Consider the following 23,153-nt stretch of genomic DNA (forward strand, 5'->3'; position numbering starts at 1 on the left):
TATGAGTCTTTCTTATCTCTACTATAGTGATCACTATTAAACTCTGAAATTTTTTTAGTTTCTTTACATTTAAGACATTCTTTATCTTCCAAAGTTAATTTTTCTATTTTATCATATAATTCTTTATGATATTCCCTTTCACAATCTTTGCAATTATAATGCATTCCATCTTTCCTATTTTTATCTTTATAAAATTCATTTAAATCTTTAAATTCTTTGCACTTTGTACATTTCTTTTGAGACTCCATTTATATAGAAAAAATTACAGCTTTGACTTTCTCAATTCATATTTCATAAAACTTTCCGGTTATTTCTTCATTATTTAAATCTTTTATACTATAAGTTACAGGATCTGTGTTATTAATTTGATAAATCACAAAGATTTCTCTTGACCAGTTGTTCTTATATTTGTTCGAAAATGTTTGTTTTTTTTACTAACAATTCTTACATGATCATTGACTTTAAATTTAGTTTTTGTATGAATTTCTGGTGGAATATACTTGAAAACGGTCTCTAATAACTCCTTTTCTGCATCTTTATCTACGTCTTTGGGCTTCATTTTGATTGTGCTGTGAACTGTATCGTTATAATTGGTTTACGATTTTTTGAAGAATATCGATCCATTTAAAGTTTTTATTAATCTCAAAAATTACTTTCATTCTCTCATTTTGAGTTCTGTTATATCTCTCTACAATACTTGATTTCTCTTCGTTTTCAGTATGATAAATCTTAAATGTTGTATTTCCTCAAAACATTGTTAAATTCTTTATTTTTAAACTCTAAACCCTTATCTGTATGAAGTAGGTTAGGAGGTTTATGTGATTGATCCTTATGGCATCTTTTTACTATATCTTCGAAAGCTTTTGAAATATCCTTGCCGTTTTTTCTTTTGATAGCTCTTGACCAAGCATATTTTGAGAAAGTATCAATACATTTAACATATACTTAAATCCATCATTTTGATCTGAATAGTTAGACATTATAACTAAATCTGCTGCCCATAAATCGTCAATTCCTAATGTTATAATTTTTCTCTTTTTAAACTTTTTTCGTACTGGTGCATGAATTTCTCGAGCTTCAATCTCTATCTCATCTTTAGTCTTTAATTCTTGCTTAACAGGTTTTGGATTTGGATTCTTTATAAACTTTACTCTTGTTTGTCTTACATTTTGAACATTTTGCAGCAATTCTAATACAATCCATTTTGAGTTTGAACGATTTTTGAATCTATATTTTTCGTTTTTTTTCTTGCATTTGTGGCAGTGAATCAAATCATCTTCCATTTACATATCAAAGTTTCCAAGTTTATTTAATTCATCTAAAATATCTGTTTTTATATCCATACGGTACTGTATCGATCTTATTTTCTAGGACAATTCTCTTATCATCTTTAGCGTTCAGTGCAAGCTTGTTTATGGTAACAGTGTACAACTCATGTTTTATAACTTTTGATGACTGTCATCTCCCTAAATTCTTCTTTATCTTCGAACAAACATCTCTTCAAGTTTTCGATATTTTATTGTTTTATTTACAACGCTTCTCTTAATTCCTTTACACCTAACTGGGTTTTTATCTAGATATTTGTACGAGTACATCTTAGACCTTAAACCACAATATTCTTCTAAAACTTCGCTATTTAACTCATCTTTGAATTTCCCTATTACCTTCTTATTTTTAGTAGTGAAACATTCATGATCTTTTGGATAATCACTTGTATCAAAGTCATCTATATTTTTCTTTAATAATTTTGTAAGGATCACGTTTCAATTCTAGAAAATAAACTGTCTGTATCCATGTAACACAGATTCAAATCTGGATCAAACCTCTTTAATTTATCGTAATAAAACTCGTACATTAGCAATTTTGAGAGGTCGAGAACTGAAAATCCTATGTAAATCGGTTTGTTAAATTTAACCTTTTGTTTGTACATGTGACTCGCTATACAGTTGTCGTCAAAGATGTTAAAGCATTTTGAAATTTGTTTTCTTAGCTTGTTTCATTGAAAATTCTTCATTTCCAAGCTTAATATCACATCTGTTTCTCACATTTTCCATAGATTTTCCAAAAACTGAGTTGTTCATCAGCTTATAAAAGTCCTTTTCAAAGTCGCTTGTAGCTTTGGTTCTCATGTTTGTGTTAAAATCAATGTATTCTTTCATAAAAGGCTTCTGAATCGAATGCAATAACTCTATTCACATGTTTCAAAATCATACCTTGTTCCAAATAGAACTTTCAAATTTCTCGAATGAAACAACGTATTCAGTTTTATCCAGTAGAGTTGTGCAAAGTTTGTTTTTAAAATGTTCTGGAGCAAGAGGTAAATCCTTGTGATGTTCGTGTAAATTTGTTGGATATCCAAGATCGACTTCGAGAATATAGCCATAATCTTCGTCGCCAGTGAGTTCTAAAATTGTTTCTTGCCACTCTTCTTTTTGTATACGTTTTTAGGATCCATCCACTTGATATCACACTAAACGGCAGTTTTTGCATAAGACCATACCCATAAAGGTTGTTTGCATCGAGATAGAGTAAATAGTTTTCGGGCTTTGTCTTATCAAAATCTTTTAAATATTTGTTTATTTGCTTTCACATATCGTTTAATACACTGAGAAATGCCTCCGCGAATACCTTTTTCGATCATCAAATACATATTATAATCACTAATTAATTGTAATTCTATCTTCGTTAATTTTAAACATTGCGTCCCATGCGAGACTGGGAGCTGTTAGATAGTGTGCCGGATCGAGTTTATAGCAATTCAAACAAATATTCCCTAAAATTTTCAAAGATATCAGCGAGCAATAGAACATCTTGAATGTTATAGAGATCAGAGTAATTTCCAAGGATTTTTCTCTTTTTAATTTGTTCCAAACGCTCAAGTTAGTGTTGATAATCTTTCTCAGATATGCTCTCGTCTGTCAAAAGTGAATAGAAATCTTGAATTTTCAGCTCTTCTGTGTAATCAAGTTTTTCAATACTATCGATAAATTCGTAAGGAAATATACCTTTTCCAGATAGAATTTTCAAAATCTCGTCGTCGTCATTTGGCTGTCTTTCTATTATTCTCATTCAGTCCCATCTTGTATAAAATGATTTGTATGTTTGAAGTTCTTCTCTCTTTAGATTTTTTAGCTAACTTTTCTATAGACGAGGCCATGAATCTGAACGTGTCTACAAACGAAAACTTGATGAATTTTCTTGGCTTATCACCTTCGAATTCATAGCCATATCCAGAATTTACAGAATAATTAATATATTTTTCATCGGTGTTTGCAATCAAAATCAACATTTCCATATTGTTTAGCCAATTCTCTTTATGTACAAATGAGTATCGTAATTTGACATATTGTGGCAGAAAACGGGAATATTCTGAGGAAATTTCAAATTTAGATTGCAACATGCATGAGCTGCGCCTCGAAACTTGCCGGTTAAATGACAAATGATCTCTCACTTTATTATAACTCTTATCTTTCCAACTATCTCTCACTTTATTATAACTCTTATCTTTCCAACTATCAGGAGTAAAACCATACTGAATTGACCCAACATCATAAGCAGACCATTCACAGATATGACAAACGTTTGAATTTTGATACGAAATTTCTTCTTCTTCTGTCAATTTCATAGGTTTCATGTTCTTAGAATTATATTTTTTCGCTATGTATTTCGATAATTTATTGAGTTCTTCAAACAATTTTGTCGGAACGTTTTTTCAAATGTTCTTCATTTTTGGCACGATAACATATCGGTTTGTACATGCGATTGGTCACATTCGACACTAAATATAGAGTAAAACCATAAGGAATGTGCCTCTGAATCTTGGTTGTAGTCGATCTTTGTGGATTGTTCTTGCATGTCGGAATTTTTTCTAATATGCTCTCAAAGTCCATATAAATTACGTACGGATGGTTAAATTTTCTTTTGATAATTAGTAAATTTAGTTGTTTGACCTGGAAATGGCATAATTGGCTTACAAACTTCATGATTTTTACAAATTTTCTAAATGATCTGCTAAATCTCCAGATTTGTAGAAATGGCTTAAACATCTTCTACATAGAAAATTTTTATGTCCATGTTTGGATGTTTGAGAACTCACTAACCTACTTAAATCCGTGATCAAAACATAATGAGATTTGTCTTCTTGTTTAACATACAATAAATCGATTTCTAACTCGGCATCATATTTTTCAGAAATTTGTAACGGAACAACCTTAATATTTTCATCAAAACTGTAGACATTGATAGACATTTTAGGATACTTATACTTGGAATTGTAACTTCGTTTTTTCAAATGATTGTATATCTTTTTAAGGGACATTGGATACTCGAAACCTGAAAATATCTCGTCATTTACAAATTTTTCATATTGTTTTGCTCTGTTCTACATGAGTTTCTGGTTTTTCCAATAGCACATCGGATAGAATAAATAAAACAGAAATCATCTTTATTTTTGATATTTATACAAGCTTTTTTATCTTTGATTTTCTTTGGTAAATCGATATATGATCCTGCGTTCATCATTTCGTGTTTATTAATGCTCAAAACTAGTTGTTTGCAGCTTTTTAATATGTCCATCCAGAACCCTTATTTGGATGATTTGTTTGTTCACGATGTGTTAATTTATTAAATTTGTTTGGTGATAAAATCATTTACATCGAAGATTTCATCTGCTTTTATAGTAAAGTACATTGGACACGTTTGTGTTTCACCGTTCACTAAAGTTCTTTCATTATTCACATTCCAAAACGAGAGATAACCCTTCATATTTTTAACATTCTCTTGAAATTTTTCTATTAAACTTTTAATTTCTGGCCTCATAATTGATAGATATTTGTAAATTGACATGGAAATTGGTCGTTCAAAGTTTGTTAAAATGTATTGCTTGAAAAAGACCGTGTATTGAGGATAAAACTTCTACATCTATGATATTTTCAGGTTTTTCGTTTAAGAGTTTTTATCAATTTCTTCGATCATTTCAGACTTAGTTTTATCATTTGTTTCTATGGACAATTTTTCAGCGATTGATTGAATTTTTTCATCATTAAATAGATTGAGATCTTTTTTATCTTCCTTAAAGCTTTTCTTTAATTCACGCAATTTTTCTATATTGTACATCTTTTCGTGACCATCGATTTGATTCTCTTTAGCCCAATTCCTCAAATAATTTAATTCTTTTTCATAAATATCTTTATTTTTCAGATGATTCTTTGAATTATAATGCCGAGTATAGTGATGTTCAAAAACATCTTTTTTGCAGTATGGGCACTCTATCTTTTTCCGCTCCATATTTAAAGAGCAAAAATTTGTAAACTAAAATTTTGAGAAGTGGTGATTTTTGTGACAACTTGACACAAATCAGCACAATTTCTGGTCAAATGTTTTCAGATTGTTCTATTTATTATAGAAAAATCTTTTAACTAAATTTAGTTAAAAGATTTTTCTATAAAAATGGCGGCGGTGTTACAAGAGTTGAATAAGGTTGGTGAACTAAGATTCAAAGAATATAAGAAATTAGTGGAATTGGAAGAAAAAAAAGAGACATAGAATCTTGAATTTGGAGAAAATGAAAGATAAGTTCGGGATGACAATAATTGCCGAGTTGGAAGATTGTAAAGTACACTTGCCGAACAGATTTTTGACTGTTTTGGATGAGAAAAAGATTAAAGAATTAAACAAAAATGAAAAATTACACTTGATTGTTTACTGGAAAAAAGACTATTAAAGATAAAGACTGTGTTACAATTAAATTTGTAGAATAAAGATTTTTTATTAAGATTTCTGGATTTTTTCATTAAAACAGCTTATAAATGTAGAAGCATACATTGAACAGTAAAACAGCTAAAGATTCGGTTATTTAACATTCGTGCTTTCCTGTTAGATTTCTTAGATTTGTTTATTGTTCAATGGACAGTATTTTACATTGATTTTCTGACTGTCCCAAAAGTGGTCTAGGAACCCCTTACTGTTTGATTTTACAGATTCGTTTATTGTCCTTTAAACAGTATTTTCCCTTGATTTTCTGTCTGTCCCAAAAGTGGTCTAGAATCGGCATATTCATATCTTGTTTTTACATATTTATGGTGTATTGAACAGTATTTTACATTGATTTTCTGACTGTCCCAAAAGTGGTCCAGAACCGCCATATTATTATCTTGTTTTTACATAATTTATGGTGCATTGAACAGTATTTGTATTGATTTTTGGGCTGTCCCAAAAGTGGTCCAGAACCGCCATATTATTATCTTGTTTTTACATATTTATGGTGTATTGAACAGTATTTGTATTGATTTTTTGGGCTGTCCCAAAAGTGGTCTAGGAACCCCTTACTGTTTGATTTTACAGATTCGTTTATTGTCCTTTAAACAGTATTTTTCCCTTGATTTTCTGTCTGTCCCAAAAGTGGTCTAGAATCGGCATATTCATATCTACTAATAACTCCTTATACCAAATGGTTGCAATATTTTTTCTCGACAATATCCTGTTCGATGTTTCATTTCGCTTGTAACGGAACCAACTCCTTCCCACTCTCCCCCAATTGTTGATTACAAAACACACAAGTATCGTAAGTTGCCACGTCTCTCTATCTTCGACCTTTATTTGTGTTGGGCAAATAAATACTCTTTATTTAGGGTTCTCCCATTTTGGGCGAAAGTTAAAAGTTGACAAAATATGGAGTTAATTAATGAACACACTTCTTGAACTTGATGGCACTAGAATGAAAAAGGTAATAAAATAATTTTTAAACATAACCAAACGATTCTAGCTAAGTTTGTCAGAATAGGTAGGAAAGTTTGGCAATTACTTTAAAAGTTAAAATTTTACATTTTATTAGAGAGCCTTTTAAACAAGCCTTCAAACAAAATGAATATAAATAAGGAATATAAATATATTCCGCCAACCGAAAATACCGCACTTAAATATAGTTGTTCCTAATATAAAATAGGAGACGAGTATATGCAAACCTGTTGTCACATGGTAGCCTACTCAAGGGTAGCAGATGTATTGCTACGATTTCGGGAGTACCGCATACTTCATCACTCTCTCCCTGCAATGTTTGCGGAGTCACACTTCCCATCGGCTTTTCTCATGAGGGCTTTGGACCTCCAACGGCAGCCTTAAAAATGTGTTTTGGCTATCCTTCTCAATGAAGGAGCGTCATAGCCATTAACCTAAAAAACATTAGTTACATATTAAAAGCATAAAAACAAATACAAATAATAATAAACAAAATTAAACTATCTAATATAACATGCAAGATAAATAATATAATTATATAAAAGTGTATATTATTAACCATCACCATAATAAACTATAACTAAAGTATAACTTATTATAACTATAACTAAGTATGTATATAGACATGGTATTTGTATTACTGTAAAATAATTCTATTTATCAATATAATTTATTTAAAATTAAGAAGTAAACTACGTTTTAATAAACACGTCCAAAAATTATTCACTACTGCACTACCTAATTATTCTACCGTCACCAGGTCAGAAGATGGAAATAGGTTACATTAGTCCTAGTCTAATAAATACTTAATAACTGTCTGAGGCAAGTCCAGCTCTTCTATCATTTCAAGGTCGTCATCTTCAACAGTCTGCATGATGGACTTCTTGCAAATCTCCATCAAGGAGCGGGGTTCCGCTGAAACACCAAACACGTTTCGTTAGATATGTAATAACGCATAGATTTGAAATTCACCTCAGCCAAATATCTCTCAGAAACCTAATGCACATTCCATATATTTTACGTGTCTATTGTGAAACATGAAAATAAATTACAACAGAAATGAAAGGTTTACTCACAGTCCAAGCCGCCGTTGTAAGTGATGGTGACCTGGCAGGGCACTGAGCTGGTGCTAATGATGGGAAATAGCACCTTCCCACGCAGCCCAGTGAAGGCATCTCCAAGGTAACATCTTCTGTCGCCAACTCGGATGAGGAAACCCAGTGTTCCCTTATACATGTCCAGTACAACTAAAACATACAGAAACTTATTAGAATGGTGCTTGAAATATGAAATATTACGGACAAAAGTACCATGAATATACATGTTTATAATTTGTTAAATTAACAGCAGATTTAAAGTTTTACCACCAAAACTGTCGGGCACTTCAAAATCATCGTAAGGTGCTACAACAGGATAGTCGGCACTGTCCATGCTGCAGTCGTGACGTAGTCTCAGAGTGCTCAGGTTCCATCCCCAGGACTGGTCGTCACTCCCCACGATAGACTGAAACAAACAATGAGGTTTTATTCAACATTCAAAGGACATGAAAGGCGTTGTAATTCTTATAAAAAAACCTAGGAATTATGCACTGACAATATTCAATTTAATTTTTTCCTTTGGAAAATGTGAAAGGAAAAGTATGCATAGGTGATATAATATTAGTTTATGCAATCAAACAATTATGAACTATTTTGAAAAAGAAATTTATCCACATAATCTGTGTTGTAGACATGTAGAACTTACATTGATTCCGTTGCCGTGTAGATCAGCGGCTTTTGTACCCACACCCACCATAGGGTGCAAGCCACGGAGCTCAGCAGGCCAGTGGATCGCCCACATGTGGATTCCCTGGCTGAATCCAACTCTTCCCCTCACGGCATCGGCTGCCCCGGTGGACGTTGACCGGAAGCAAGTTAGCGGGAACTCCTCCTAAAATAAGGATACGATATTAAAAATAATTGTTCTATATTGTTAGTATGTCATAATTTATTTCTAAGTAAACATAATTATCTGTAAAGTAGCAATTTGCATTAAAAAATTAATTGTAAAAGATTTTAAATGAAAGGCGTAATATATCTGAAGTAGTTAAAAATGTATCTTAAATCCTTAAAGCACCAAACAGTTTAAAATAAAATAGTTGAAGGTATTAATTATTCATACATAAACAATGCTATCATATAAAGATGTCAAAACAATTGTTATCATGGTTTAGATTCCCATGCTATGTTTACAGTAAGATGATGAATACAATGTGTTTATAGGTGGTATAATTAGATAAATGATATAAAGCGAATATCAAAACCATATCTAGCCGGGTTTATTATTCTGTTTAATATCAGAATTATTTAAAAAATGTCCAAGCCAACTATAGTTAACGGTAATTATATATATAAATATACCATGCTTTATTTTCAAAGTGTAGTATATATAGTAGGCAATTTTAATTTTTTTTTAAGAATCAAAACGTAGTTTTTAAAAACTGGTATATTTAAATTGTTCGTTCAAAGTTGTTGAAAAGCTTGTATGAGAGTTAGGTGTGTAGCATTGTTTTTACCTACCTTGAAATGGATGTTCCTTGAACAATCTTGCGGGTTCCAGGCGTATTTCTCCAGCTCTTGGAAGAACGAAGGCGACTTTTCAGTCTCCACCAGCATCCTGACACGCTCTGGAAGTAGGAATTCTTCCAATCCATCTGCAGCGGCAGCGGCTGCTCCAACATCTTCGTCCTCGGCCCCTGTATGCAATAAGTAACGTAACTAATAAATATTACTTAATTTTGCTAACATGTATAATAAAAATACATGTTTTCATTTATCTCAAGCATGAATTAAAAAGATATTCCTGATATTCCATTTGTGACTATATGTATTTGATTAATTGTAACTTATATGATATATCTCAACATATGGAATGATGTTATACAGTAGAGAATATTATTTTTTTTATATAAAGTAGTAAAAAATAATAATAACAATTATATTAATAACTATTAATTCTTACCCAAGTCGTAGTGTTCGTCGGGTAATATATCATCAAGGGTAACGTTCGCCAGAAGCAACAGGATGGGGAAAAGTCCTGGTTCATGGCGAACCTGCCTTCTCAGTTCCCCACGGCTCACCGCCAATCTTCTACTCCTGACAGAAGAGCTGATCCTGTCAACGGGGAGAATACACGAGTTAAACATTGTTTATAACTCATTTAGGATCTAAAGTTAAAAAATGACTCAATATATGTGTTATTGTTGAAAAACTTAAAATACTAATTATTTTATCCATAACTGGAATTTTTTTATTTTCCGGACTTTTGGGACACTGTTTCTATGATCAATAATAATGTTTGTTTATAATAATATTTCTACACTAATTATTTATGTGACCATTATTTACCTTATATTTGAATAGTACAAAATTAACACTTCTTTATTTTTAAGCCGCTAATTTAAAATACAAAGCGTATATTAAATTATTACTTCATCTGAAATATTATTATTTATACTTCAAACACTAAAACAGCACAGGTTTTATTATTATTCATGTCACAGACAATTTTCGTTCATAATATATTTAGTTTATTATTCTTTTTATTGTTTACATGTGAACGTCAAGTTTTCAAAACAAAAAAATATTTTAAAACATCTGTTGATTAAAATTTTTTATCTGTAATTACATCAAGTCTGTTCAAACTTTCTCGCACATTTATCTATTTAACTGTATTACTATGAAATCAAGTAAAGTGCTAATTATCTATTCAAAAACAAAATTAATTTTCATTAAAATAACTTTATAAATATCTTCTATCTTTATATTATATAAGAATTAAAATAATATATACATATGTCGTTCTTAAAGAGTAACATCATACAGTGAAAACAACTATAATATGAGTATAACCGTTATTTTTTTAACGCAGTAAAATGTTCGATATCATATTTTTTTAACTAGGGGTTTACTTAGAACAATCTAATAACAATAAACATAAATCTGATAGAAATTGATATAACATACCAACCGTAAGTTTATTATTTATAACAAGACAAGAAAGTAAAATAAAGCGTATTATTACTTACTAGTTAATACTTTTCGAACATTCAAGAACAATATTTTACAGCGATATAAAAAACTTATATTTTCCACGCGAGTTTAATTATTTCACTTTTTATTTTTGTTAGTATTACTTGATTTAATCATTTACTATTCACTAACAGTATAAAAAAGTTATATTTACCACGCATTTATGAATATATGAAATTTATAAACTTACTGTAACAACTCATTCTATATTAATAAAATTACTCACCTCCGCCACTTTCTAATTGAGCGTTGCCGCCTAATCAAGTTGTTGGGACGCATGGTCTTCGCTGTTAAAACTCGTACGACAAGCACAGTATCACTCCTCAAGAGAGACTGACCAAGTTCGGCGTGGTCTCTGAGGTCTCGCTGCCGATGGTGGGGGTAAGAGGAGTGGGCGGGGCAATTATGTAGTGGGGGAGCCTGGAGTGGAGGTTAACGTTACTATATTATCAGGAAATACAGAGCAGTAGAATAAGATTAGTAATTAGATTTGCCTAAAATAAATATTATAAATCCTAGGACAATACCCAGAATTTTTAAGTTCTTAGCGTAAAAAATTTAATTGGGTCAATAAACATATAAATAAAGGTATTTGCGATTTAATTTGTGCCTGTTATAATACGAACATTACATCATTAATTTATTCTTTTGGATTAAATTCATATTCGAGCGTTTAACACATTATTTATTTAATACTTGCAAATATTGCATTACTTTTTTCTACGAATTCATAGCAATCAATTTAAGTCAAGAAAGCTACATATTGTTGAATGATACATAAATCTGTTTAATATTTACGATGGCTAGAAACGTGTACATTAATAAAATAGTACGTAACTAGCAATAATTTCCCATTAATTAGCAACCTTAAAAATTATATAGGCTTCATTTATATATTAATATTATAATACATATAACTTGACACACTAAATTGGTATTACTGTGCTGAGGAAAAATTTACTATAAAGTTTCCAATGTCGGAGAGAGTCAGCTGTATGAGAGGTGGGTTGAAAATGATTAACTAAGATTATTGTAATATGTTAAAATCCTGTCTATAGGCAACTACAAAACTTAGGAAAGTTATTTTGGAAGATAACATTAGTTTACATTTCTCTATCTATATTTCTGCCTTATTATGAGGGTTTGCGCAATTACGATAGTTAGGTAATCATTAGATACGACATCTTTAACACATTGGTCTGATTGTACTGGTACTCATAAGGAACACTATAAAAGTTGCCCAGCTGCCTCTAAAGCATTTTTATAATTTCAATCTTACTATATATCATTGTAAAAGTTATTAAAGTTACCTTTTTACAGTTTAAACTTCTATATTGTGTAGTTGTAAGTAATAGGTATCTATTTTCCGGTTATTTACATTAGATTTGATAGAGAATTTTATGATGAATTTTAATTAGAATGATTCTCAAATGTCTTTAAATATATTTTCTATTGTATGGTTTTTTGTTTTGTATTCAGTAAATAGTTCAAATTATTGAAATAGCTTCAATTATTATTTTCTGTTAGAGGAGGACTATTTAAAAGCAATTTGAACCTTAAAAAGAATTATATTGACTCTAGGTACTACTAAACGAAAACATTATTTATCTATATATAAAAATGTTTTATGTACAAATTGTTTTATTTTTAAATAAACATTGATTAGCAAAACATACTTGATCCACTGTTATTGAACCCATACTCTCACTTTATGTATATTTTTAAATTTATATTTTAAACCAAACTACTATGTAACTCTTTTGTCCTATGTATAATATGAACAATACTGAAATCCTAAAAAAATGTATGTATTTCATATTTAAATGTATGACGAAAATGTAGCTTAACAATCTTTGAAAATTCTTAACTTCCATTAACGCAAGGTTTAAATACATAATATAATGAACCAAATGATTTGAAAACACACAAATAACTAGAATTTACTTTTTTGACATTAAAAAAAATGTTCTTCATCGTTCCTCTCTATGTTCTCTTTAAACATCCGTTTTAGTGTTTTAAAACATAGCAAAAACTAATTTGTGGATAATCGCGACTAAATGTAGGCAACAAATACAGTGAATTGTTTTATGATTTGTTGATTATAATAGAGAGCAAACACGAAATGTCTTCGACATTCCTGTTGTATTTCTAAATACAGTAATCATTGACAGTTTTATTTTTAAGATACGTTAAAAATATTTAGTTATTTTGTGTTTGGACTCGGTTTGCAAGAAATAAAATGCAGATTTCATAGTTTTAAGAAATATTAACCAACATAACATAACAAATATAACAATATCAATGTTGCAGAGTAAGGCCAACTATGTGAGTCATCTCAGTCAGGGTAGGTAGGGTGGGCTGCCCTAATCACGGTGCGCGCGCATTCGGGTGTAAAGGTCGCCTTGTAATCCTCTGGGATAGCGGGCAAACTATACTTCCAAGAAGGTCGCCCGGTACCTGGCATGACCATGGTGTACTGACCTCTTTAGGTTGGAAAATTCCAGAACCGAAAGTCTACTAACCCTTGCCGACATCATAAATTATACTTTTGCGGTCTGTAAGAATGGCAGACTCTCCTTTTTATAATTCTTAGAAATAGTAATAGAACCGGCACTCAACAAGTCTGTCAAACTGTTCACGTTGCAACATTAAGTTACCAAATATGTGTCATACCCTACCCAGGGAAAAGAAATGCTGATTTCAGAATCACTTAAAAGTTTCGGAGTAATTTACATATATAGTGAAAATTTATGATTCATCGATTTACGTTGTATTTGCAAATCCCGGTAATATCAAACCTATATTTACATATATCTCTTTTATACGTGTTTTATAACTCAGATATGAAGGTTTTTATGTTGTTTTATTAACATTTTCCAATTTTCTAGTGCAATGTACTATATCCAACAACTATTTATAACTTTCACGGGGCCGCCTGTATTTGTAACTATTTATTGATGTGATTTTGTTAGGTTATATATTGTGTCTAACTAAAAATGTTACGGGTAAACGTTTGCGTAATTTGACAGTTAAAATTAGTTGTACAATTGTTCCTCCAACTGAATTTGTAATTATGGTTAAACTTAATAAGACGTTACTCTCTTTACTAGTCTTCTTGGCTAGCCACAAAACGGAGGCACATTTATAAACTTAAATATGCTGTATTGGTGATTATACGTACATACATTAGGTGATTATACTTCCAATGAAAAGTATGTTTTAAAGCAATCTATAGTATCTCATAACAGCATTTTAGAATGCAGTGTTTGTTTACTTTGTTTTAAATTACGAAATGGAAATAAAGTTATTTAAAAATAGAAGATTGAATGTAAGAATGCCGTTAAGGATTTTTATATATGAAACCCCTCGATTTCCTCTGACTTGTTTTGTTTCTTGTACAATATGAGAGCTCTGGTGTAAATTTCAGAGACTAATTCATGAAGGTGCAAATTATAGATTATATTGCTTTGCAAAACTGCACTGTACTGTCTTTTTAAATAAGTAGTTTAAAAAATTTAACACAATTCAGTCAGATTTTTTAAATTTCATTCAGATAGCATACATTGCTTTAATTAAGTTGTTGTAGGTCAGATTTCGTTATATGCCCCCAATGCTTAAATTTTTTTCAATGAACTTAGAACGTTATAAAACGATGTAGTTGAGTAACAGAACTAACACTATGCCCCCAACGCTAATGTTTCATTTACGGATGATTATAATGAATTACAATTGGTTAACTAAAATAAATGGGCTCTTTAGGTCTGATTAAAAATGTAACTTAACCTCTGATCACACAATACACATTGAAATTTATTTGATATATATATTTCTAAATCCCTTTGAAAAATACCATACGGTCCCACCTAATATAGACCTTCATCATAAACACTATCATTAAGAAGAAAGCATTGTTAAAAAGTTAAATGTTAAAAAGAAATATCAATTTGAAATATTCCTTTATAAGGTAATAAACATATGAACAGGCACAGTGGTCTTTTCTCTAAGGAATATTGAGAATCAGACAACAAGTAAAGCGTGGTCTTTAAAGCGCAGGAAAATATTTTTATATAATTTTATTTTATTAAAACTTTATGGATGTAAAAAACTCTTATTGATGTAAAAAACAATGAACTTAGAACGTTATAAAACGATGTAGTTGAGTGACAGAACACTATGCCCCCAACGCTAATGTTTCATTCACGGATGATTATAATGAATTACAATTGGTTACTAGCTAAGAAATTTCTCCAAACCCAAAAATTCAACAAAAACAAACATTACCAAACAAAAACAAAACTCTTTATTGAAAAAAAAAACACACGACACTTGTTTTTATTCTTGATCACACTCCGCCACCCAAAATGCGAGTGCCTCCGGCCATCAGCGCGGGGCAGCACCGAAGGTTGATTGAAAAATTAAATATTTAAATATGACTCTAGACTCTATAAGGCGAGTATATTAATATATCAATTAAATTCATTATTTGATATCTCTGTACTAGGAAAGAGATATCTGGTGTTTTATTCCAAATAATTTAATACATTTAAATCTATAGACCATAATTCTCTACTAAACTGTTTGAATCAGTTTTCAACTATTACTTATAGTTTAGTATGAATTATATATAGCGTACAATTATTTCAACTTATTCCTATCTTACTGCAAATTGTCTAAACATTTTCTGTAAGACATAATTTAGAATATAGTTCTCTTAATTGTTATAGTTTTTTTATCACATATGCATGAACATATCCAAGTGTAACTGATGTGTCAAATACCTGAGACTTTATAAATCTGCTCGCTGGGGGCTACGCCCCCAGGCCCCCATTTGGGTGTTGGCTAAATTCGGGGATAAGCGTAGTTCGGTGATTGGTTAAATTCAGACGTGAAGTTTCCAAATTTTATGTATCCGTTCTCGAGAATCTTACGGGGTCGTAATGCTTCGCTAACGCTCAGCTAAAAGATGTGTGGTGTATAATATTAATCAATTGAATGTGGTAGAAGAGTTAAGTTATGTGTTCGTGAAAATTTTGGAGACAAGAAGAATTTGGTGTTAACCAAAGTCAGAGGACGTATGTATACCATAGTTTAATTTTCCGGATTTACCCAAAACTTTTGACTTTGAGGGCGTTTTTGCGGGCTTAACCGTTAGAGATACGTGAAAAAAGTGACTTGGCCTTTCTTGTCGGAAATTTAATTTTTTTGTTTCTCGATTCCGTCGTCAGATTTTAGCTGCGACCTTTTGGTTTAGCCAGGAATGAGCTCGGGAGAAAAGTCTGCACTGGTCAGCTATCGTGAATTGTTTAGTACAAACATAATAAAAACCGACCTTAAGGCAGTATTTTCAGTTGAACAGTTGGTTTAATATCATCAGGAGATTATCTAGTCAAGCCAGGAAATTCCCTGGGGGGGGGGGTTAACACATCAGGGGGTTTTAATTTATTCAGGAGATTATCTAGTCAAGCCAGGAAATTCACTGGGGAGGGGGGTTAACAACATCAGGGGGTTTAATTTATTCAGGAGGTTATCTGGTCATACCAGGCAATCCCCGGGGGGGGGGGGGTGTTACCGGGGGTTAATTACACAGTTCGGCCTATTTTTTGAGGGTGTTGTGTCTGTGAACATAATAAAAAAACACTCTGTCCCCTATCTACTATTGATGCTTCACTAACGCTCAGCCAACTCCCGACGTGGAGGGGGGTTTTAGTCACTCGGTAACGTAGTAATACAAGGTCAATCTGGAACCAGCACGAATCGCACTAATTATAGTTGCAAGATTTAAAACCCCTAAAATTGACGACAAAGAATTTGCCTTTTAGAGCATTAACCAGGCTTACGGAACGATAAACGACAAAAAGCTACTGGACCTTTTTTGTTGATTTTCATAAATAGCTAGTTATGAAAAGTTTTACATTTAAGCTACGGCCAACGGTTCGGCCACTACCGAGCCCAAAATGTAAGTTTTTAAGTGAAATTTTCGACATAATCACGTTTTAACGGCTAAACCATGGAAGATAGAGTAAAAAGTCACTGGAACTTTTGTGTACATCGCATTAATTTTGTATTAAAATCAAAATTTTTATTCTGGCCTAGAACTAAGATTTTGTCTGAAATGGAGCCCAGAAAACAAAATCTTGCGTTAAACTTAAAAAATCGATACTTTATAACGCGTAATGCGGCCAAAACCATTGGGGATAGGGCAATAAGTTACTTGACCTTTTTTGTAGATCACGCGATTTACTAAATCCTGTTGAAAATTTATTTGTTTTGAGCAACGACGACCAACCGTTTAGCCGCTTTCAAGCCCGGAATGTAAATTTGTATAAGCGAAAATTTCAAAATATCTTCACTTAATCGCGTTTTGCGGTCAAACTAATGGAGATATAGTAAAAAGTCAATTAACCTTTTTTGTAGATCATATTATTACCTAAATCTAACCTTTGTTTTATTCTGACCTCCGACCAATTTTTTTTCGCCGTTATGGACCCTAAAAACAAAGTTTTCACGAGAAAATTACATAAAAATTGCACATAATCACGTTTTTCGCCCAAACCAATGGAGATAGGGCAAAAAGTTACTAGACCTTTTCTATAGATCACGTAATTTGCTAATTTGATGGGTCAATCAGATTTGAGGTACAACCTACCGTTCGGCCGCTATCAGGCTCCGAAACTTTATTTTAAGCGAAAAAATCTCTGGAATGTCAAATGTTCGAGCGTTTTGTCGCTTAACCATGGAAGATAGAGCAAAAAAGTCACTGGACCTTTTTTTTAGTTCACTTCATTCCTGACTAACGATTTTTTCGTCAGATCGAAGCTAGCTCCAACGGTTCGCCCGCTATCGGGCTTACAAGAAAGGCCTGCAAGGGTAAAGAATGCGCGATTTTTCGGGAATTTTTTTTGAGGGGTTTAAAAGTAAAAAAATCCCGGATTTTCAGACTTTCCTGTCGGTTTATACGGCAAAAGGTACCTGCGTGCCAAATTTCAAGTTTCTAGCACTTCTAGAAGTAGGCTAGAATTTGTATACATATATCAGTCAGTCAGTCAGTTTCTGTGCGCTTTTGGTTTAAGAGACAATTAAAACAGACCCCTTTCATGTATTTTCCAAAAGAGTACAAATGAATTGTTGTATTATGATAATCTCCATAAACAATCATTAAATTTAGAAAAATACAACATTAATATAAAATATATGATTAAAAAAAAAAAAAAATACTTATTTCCAAGTACTGATGTAATTATATGCCTCAGTAGATAGACTGAGACAATTTTAACTTTTCCACAACACAAAAGAGCTCTCGAGTAAGGTTTAGTAACTAACTGAATGAGTACAATATTATAGACTATATTTTCTTGAAAAGCTGTTCATTACTGCATATAAAATTGATTATTTTTAACAGTTAAACAAGAATTAGTAAGGCATTGCTAATTTATTTAGTTAGCATATACTAATTTCAATTACTTACAAATATTTAGGCTAATATATCCCGCTAGAAAAGTTATTCAGAATTAAAGTTTGACAAATGCTTCTCGTAAACAGCTTTCATATGTTTATCAACTAAGTAAAGACAATAACAAAAGTAAGATGTGGTTTTCTTATTTCGAATATCATTAGGCACCGACTCTCTCGCACGCTTTCGGTACAGAGAGGTTTCACATTTTACATTGAAAATGTCAAATTTCACATATTACATAAAAATTTCAATTTTCACATTTTACACTGAAAATTTCAAATTTTACATTTTACATTGAAAATGTCAAATTTCACATTTTACATTGAAATTGTCAAATTTCACCTAAAAATTTCAATTTTTTAAAATTTGTATTTTATTTCATAAAAACAGAGCCCACATCCGAAATAACTACAATCCAGACGTATCTTAGAAATAATAAAAATTAAAAATAAATTAGAAATTACAAATAAAATTTATATAACAAGAAAATTAATAAATCTTACGTGAAATGAATTTTGTTCCAAACATTTACTAAGCTGAAACGGTTCAAAAGCCAAGGAATTAATCAAGTAAACATATAAATACTAGGCAGTACAGTCTATACGGGTAAGAACCCTATAAGTAGCAACAGAAAAACGTAACTATTATGCTAGAAGATGGGCATGATTCCTCTATTTTAACCAAAAATTCGGTATTATGAAATCTAGAACTAATTAAAATGAACACAACTTTTTGCTGTTCACGCCTTTATCCTTCGTGGGTACCTAGGAGCGCAAAGATCAAGGTAACCACAAAGGAACCCAATTCCACTCAGCCAGTTGGGACCTGGGCAGCTCCTAATTGAAAGTTTAAACAAATGATTGACAACCCCTCACATTATGAATAAATATTACATACACCTTACACAATAATAACTCCTTATACCAAATGGTTGCAATATTTTTTCTCGACAATATCCTGTTCGATGTTTCATTTCGCTTGTAACGGAACCAACTCCTTCCCACTCTCCCCCAATTGTTGATTACAAAACACACAAGTATCGTAAGTTGCCACGTCTCTCTATCTTCGACCTTTATTTGTGTTGGGCAAATAAATACTCTTTATTTAGGGTTCTCCCATTTTGGGCGAAAGTTAAAAGTTGACAAAATATGGAGTTAATTAATGAACACACTTCTTGAACTTGATGGCACTAGAATGAAAAAGGTAATAAAATAATTTTTAAACATAACCAAACGATTCTAGCTAAGTTTGTCAGAATAGGTAGGAAAGTTTGGCAATTACTTTAAAAGTTAAAATTTTACATTTTATTAGAGAGCCTTTTAAACAAGCCTTCAAACAAAATGAATATAAATAAGGAATATAAATATATTCCGCCAACCGAAAATACCGCACTTAAATATAGTTGTTCCTAATATAAAATAGGAGACGAGTATATGCAAACCTGTTGTCACATGGTAGCCTACTCAAGGGTAGCAGATGTATTGCTACGATTTCGGGAGTACCGCATACTTCATCACTCTCTCCCTGCAATGTTTGCGGAGTCACACTTCCCATCGGCTTTTCTCATGAGGGCTTTGGACCTCCAACGGCAGCCTTAAAAATGTGTTTTGGCTATCCTTCTCAATGAAGGAGCGTCATAGCCATTAACCTAAAAAACATTAGTTACATATTAAAAGCATAAAAACAAATACAAATAATAATAAACAAAATTAAACTATCTAATATAACATGCAAGATAAATAATATAATTATATAAAAGTGTATATTATTAACCATCACCATAATAAACTATAACTAAAGTATAACTTATTATAACTATAACTAAGTATGTATATAGACATGGTATTTGTATTACTGTAAAATAATTCTATTTATCAATATAATTTATTTAAAATTAAGAAGTAAACTACGTTTTAATAAACACGTCCAAAAATTATTCACTACTGCACTACCTAATTATTCTACCGTCACCAGGTCAGAAGATGGAAATAGGTTACATTAGTCCTAGTCTAATAAATACTTAATAACTGTCTGAGGCAAGTCCAGCTCTTCTATCATTTCAAGGTCGTCATCTTCAACAGTCTGCATGATGGACTTCTTGCAAATCTCCATCAAGGAGCGGGGTTCCGCTGAAACACCAAACACGTTTCGTTAGATATGTAATAACGCATAGATTTGAAATTCACCTCAGCCAAATATCTCTCAGAAACCTAATGCACATTCCATATATTTTACGTGTCTATTGTGAAACATGAAAATAAATTACAACAGAAATGAAAGGTTTACTCACAGTCCAAGCCGCCGTTGTAAGTGATGGTGACCTGGCAGGGCACTGAGCTGGTGCTAATGATGGGAAATAGCACCTTCCCACGCAGCCCAGTGAAGGCATCTCCAAGGTAACATCTTCTGTCGCCAACTCGGATGAGGAAACCCAGTGTTCCCTTATACATGTCCAGTACAACTAAAACATACAGAAACTTATTAGAATGGTGCTTGAAATATGAAATATTACGGACAAAAGTACCATGAATATACATGTTTATAATTTGTTAAATTAACAGCAGATTTAAAGTTTTACCACCAAAACTGTCGGGCACTTCAAAATCATCGTAAGGTGCTACAACAGGATAGTCGGCACTGTCCATGCTGCAGTCGTGACGTAGTCTCAGAGTGCTCAGGTTCCATCCCCAGGACTGGTCGTCACTCCCCACGATAGACTGAAACAAACAATGAGGTTTTATTCAACATTCAAAGGACATGAAAGGCGTTGTAATTCTTATAAAAAAACCTAGGAATTATGCACTGACAATATTTCATTTAATTTTTTCCTTTGGAAAATGTGAAAGGAAAAGTATGCATAGGTGATATAATATTAGTTTATGCAATCAAACAATTATGAACTATTTTGAAAAAGAAATTTATCCACATAATCTGTGTTGTAGACATGTAGAACTTACATTGATTCCGTTGCCGTGTAGATCAGCGGCTTTTGTACCCACACCCACCATAGGGTGCAAGCCACGGAGCTCAGCAGGCCAGTGGATCGCCCACATGTGGATTCCCTGGCTGAATCCAACTCTTCCCCTCACGGCATCGGCTGCCCCGGTGGACGTTGACCGGAAGCAAGTTAGCGGGAACTCCTCCTAAAATAAGGATACGATATTAAAAATAATTGTTCTATATTGTTAGTATGTCATAATTTATTTCTAAGTAAACATAATTATCTGTAAAGTAGCAATTTGCATTAAAAAATTAATTGTAAAAGATTTTAAATGAAAGGCGTAATATATCTGAAGTAGTTAAAAATGTATATTAAATCCTTAAAGCACCAAACAGTTTAAAATAAAATAGTTGAAGGTATTAATTATTCATACATAAACAATGCTATCATATAAAGATGTCAAAACAATTGTTATCATGGTTTAGATTCCCATGCTATGTTTACAGTAAGATGTTGAATACAATGTGTTTATAGGTGGTATAATTAGATAAATGATATAAAGCGAATATCAAAACCATATCTAGCCGGGTTTATTATTCTGTTTAATATCAGAATTATTTAAAAAATGTCCAAGCCAACTATAGTTAACGGTAATTATATATAAATATACCATGCTTTATTTTCAAAGTGTAGTATATAGTAGGCAATTTTAATTTTTTTTTAAGAATCAAAACGTAGTTTTTAAAAACTGGTATATTTAAATTGTTCGTTCAAAGTTGTTGAAAAGCTTGTATGAGAGTTAGGTGTGTAGCATTGTTTTTACCTACCTTGAAATGGATGTTCCTTGAACAATCTTGCGGGTTCCAGGCGTATTTCTCCAGCTCTTGGAAGAACGAAGGCGACTTTTCAGTCTCCACCAGCATCCTGACACGCTCTGGAAGTAGGAATTCTTCCAATCCATCTGCAGCGGCAGCGGCTGCTCCAACATCTTCGTCCTCGGCCCCTGTATGCAATAAGTAACGTAACTAATAAATATTACTTAATTTTGCTAACATGTATAATAAAAATACATGTTTTCATTTATCTCAAGCATGAATTAAAAAGATATTCCTGATATTCCATTTGTGACTATATGTATTTGATTAATTGTAACTTATATGATATATCTCAACATATGGAATGATGTTATACAGTAGAGAATATTATTTTTTTTATATAAAGTAGTAAAAAATAATAATAACAATTATATTAATAACTATTAATTCTTACCCAAGTCGTAGTGTTCGTCGGGTAATATATCATCAAGGGTAACGTTCGCCAGAAGCAACAGGATGGGGAAAAGTCCTGGTTCATGGCGAACCTGCCTTCTCAGTTCCCCACGGCTCACCGCCAATCTTCTACTCCTGACAGAAGAGCTGATCCTGTCAACGGGGAGAATACACGAGTTAAACATTGTTTATAACTCATTTAGGATCTAAAGTTAAAAAATGACTCAATATATGTGTTATTGTTGAAAAACTTAAAATACTAATTATTTTATCCATAACTGGAATTTTTTTATTTTCCGGACTTTTGGGACACTGTTTCTATGATCAATAATAATGTTTGTTTATAATAATATTTCTACACTAATTATTTATGTGACCATTATTTACCTTATATTTGAATAGTACAAAATTAACACTTCTTTATTTTTAAGCCGCTAATTTAAAATACAAAGCGTATATTAAATTATTACTTCATCTGAAATATTATTATTTATACTTCAAACACTAAAACAGCACAGGTTTTATTATTATTCATGTCACAGACAATTTTCGTTCATAATATATTTAGTTTATTATTCTTTTTATTGTTTACATGTGAACGTCAAGTTTTCAAAACAAAAAAATATTTTAAAACATCTGTTGATTAAAATTTTTTATCTGTAATTACATCAAGTCTGTTCAAACTT

General features: G+C 31.7%; 1 protein-coding gene across 1 annotated transcript; it reads right to left on the bottom strand.

Annotated features, from left to right (window-relative positions):
- Positions 1 to 7,541: 7,541 nt before the first annotated feature.
- Positions 7,542 to 8,284, bottom strand: LOC124372443 (protein gustavus-like; the record flags this gene model as incomplete). The annotated part of the gene is made up of 3 exons (XM_046830844.1): positions 8,100 to 8,284; positions 7,812 to 7,982; positions 7,542 to 7,650 (listed from the first exon to the last, which is right to left on the bottom strand). Coding segments are annotated over exons 1-3 (347 nt in total), but the record flags the coding sequence as incomplete, so codon positions are not given.
- Between the last annotated feature and the right edge of the window lie 14,869 nt (positions 8,285 to 23,153).

Source organism: Homalodisca vitripennis, unplaced genomic scaffold, assembly GCF_021130785.1.
Source record: "Homalodisca vitripennis isolate AUS2020 unplaced genomic scaffold, UT_GWSS_2.1 ScUCBcl_3201;HRSCAF=8569, whole genome shotgun sequence".
NCBI classification, from domain to species: domain Eukaryota; kingdom Metazoa; phylum Arthropoda; class Insecta; order Hemiptera; family Cicadellidae; genus Homalodisca; species Homalodisca vitripennis.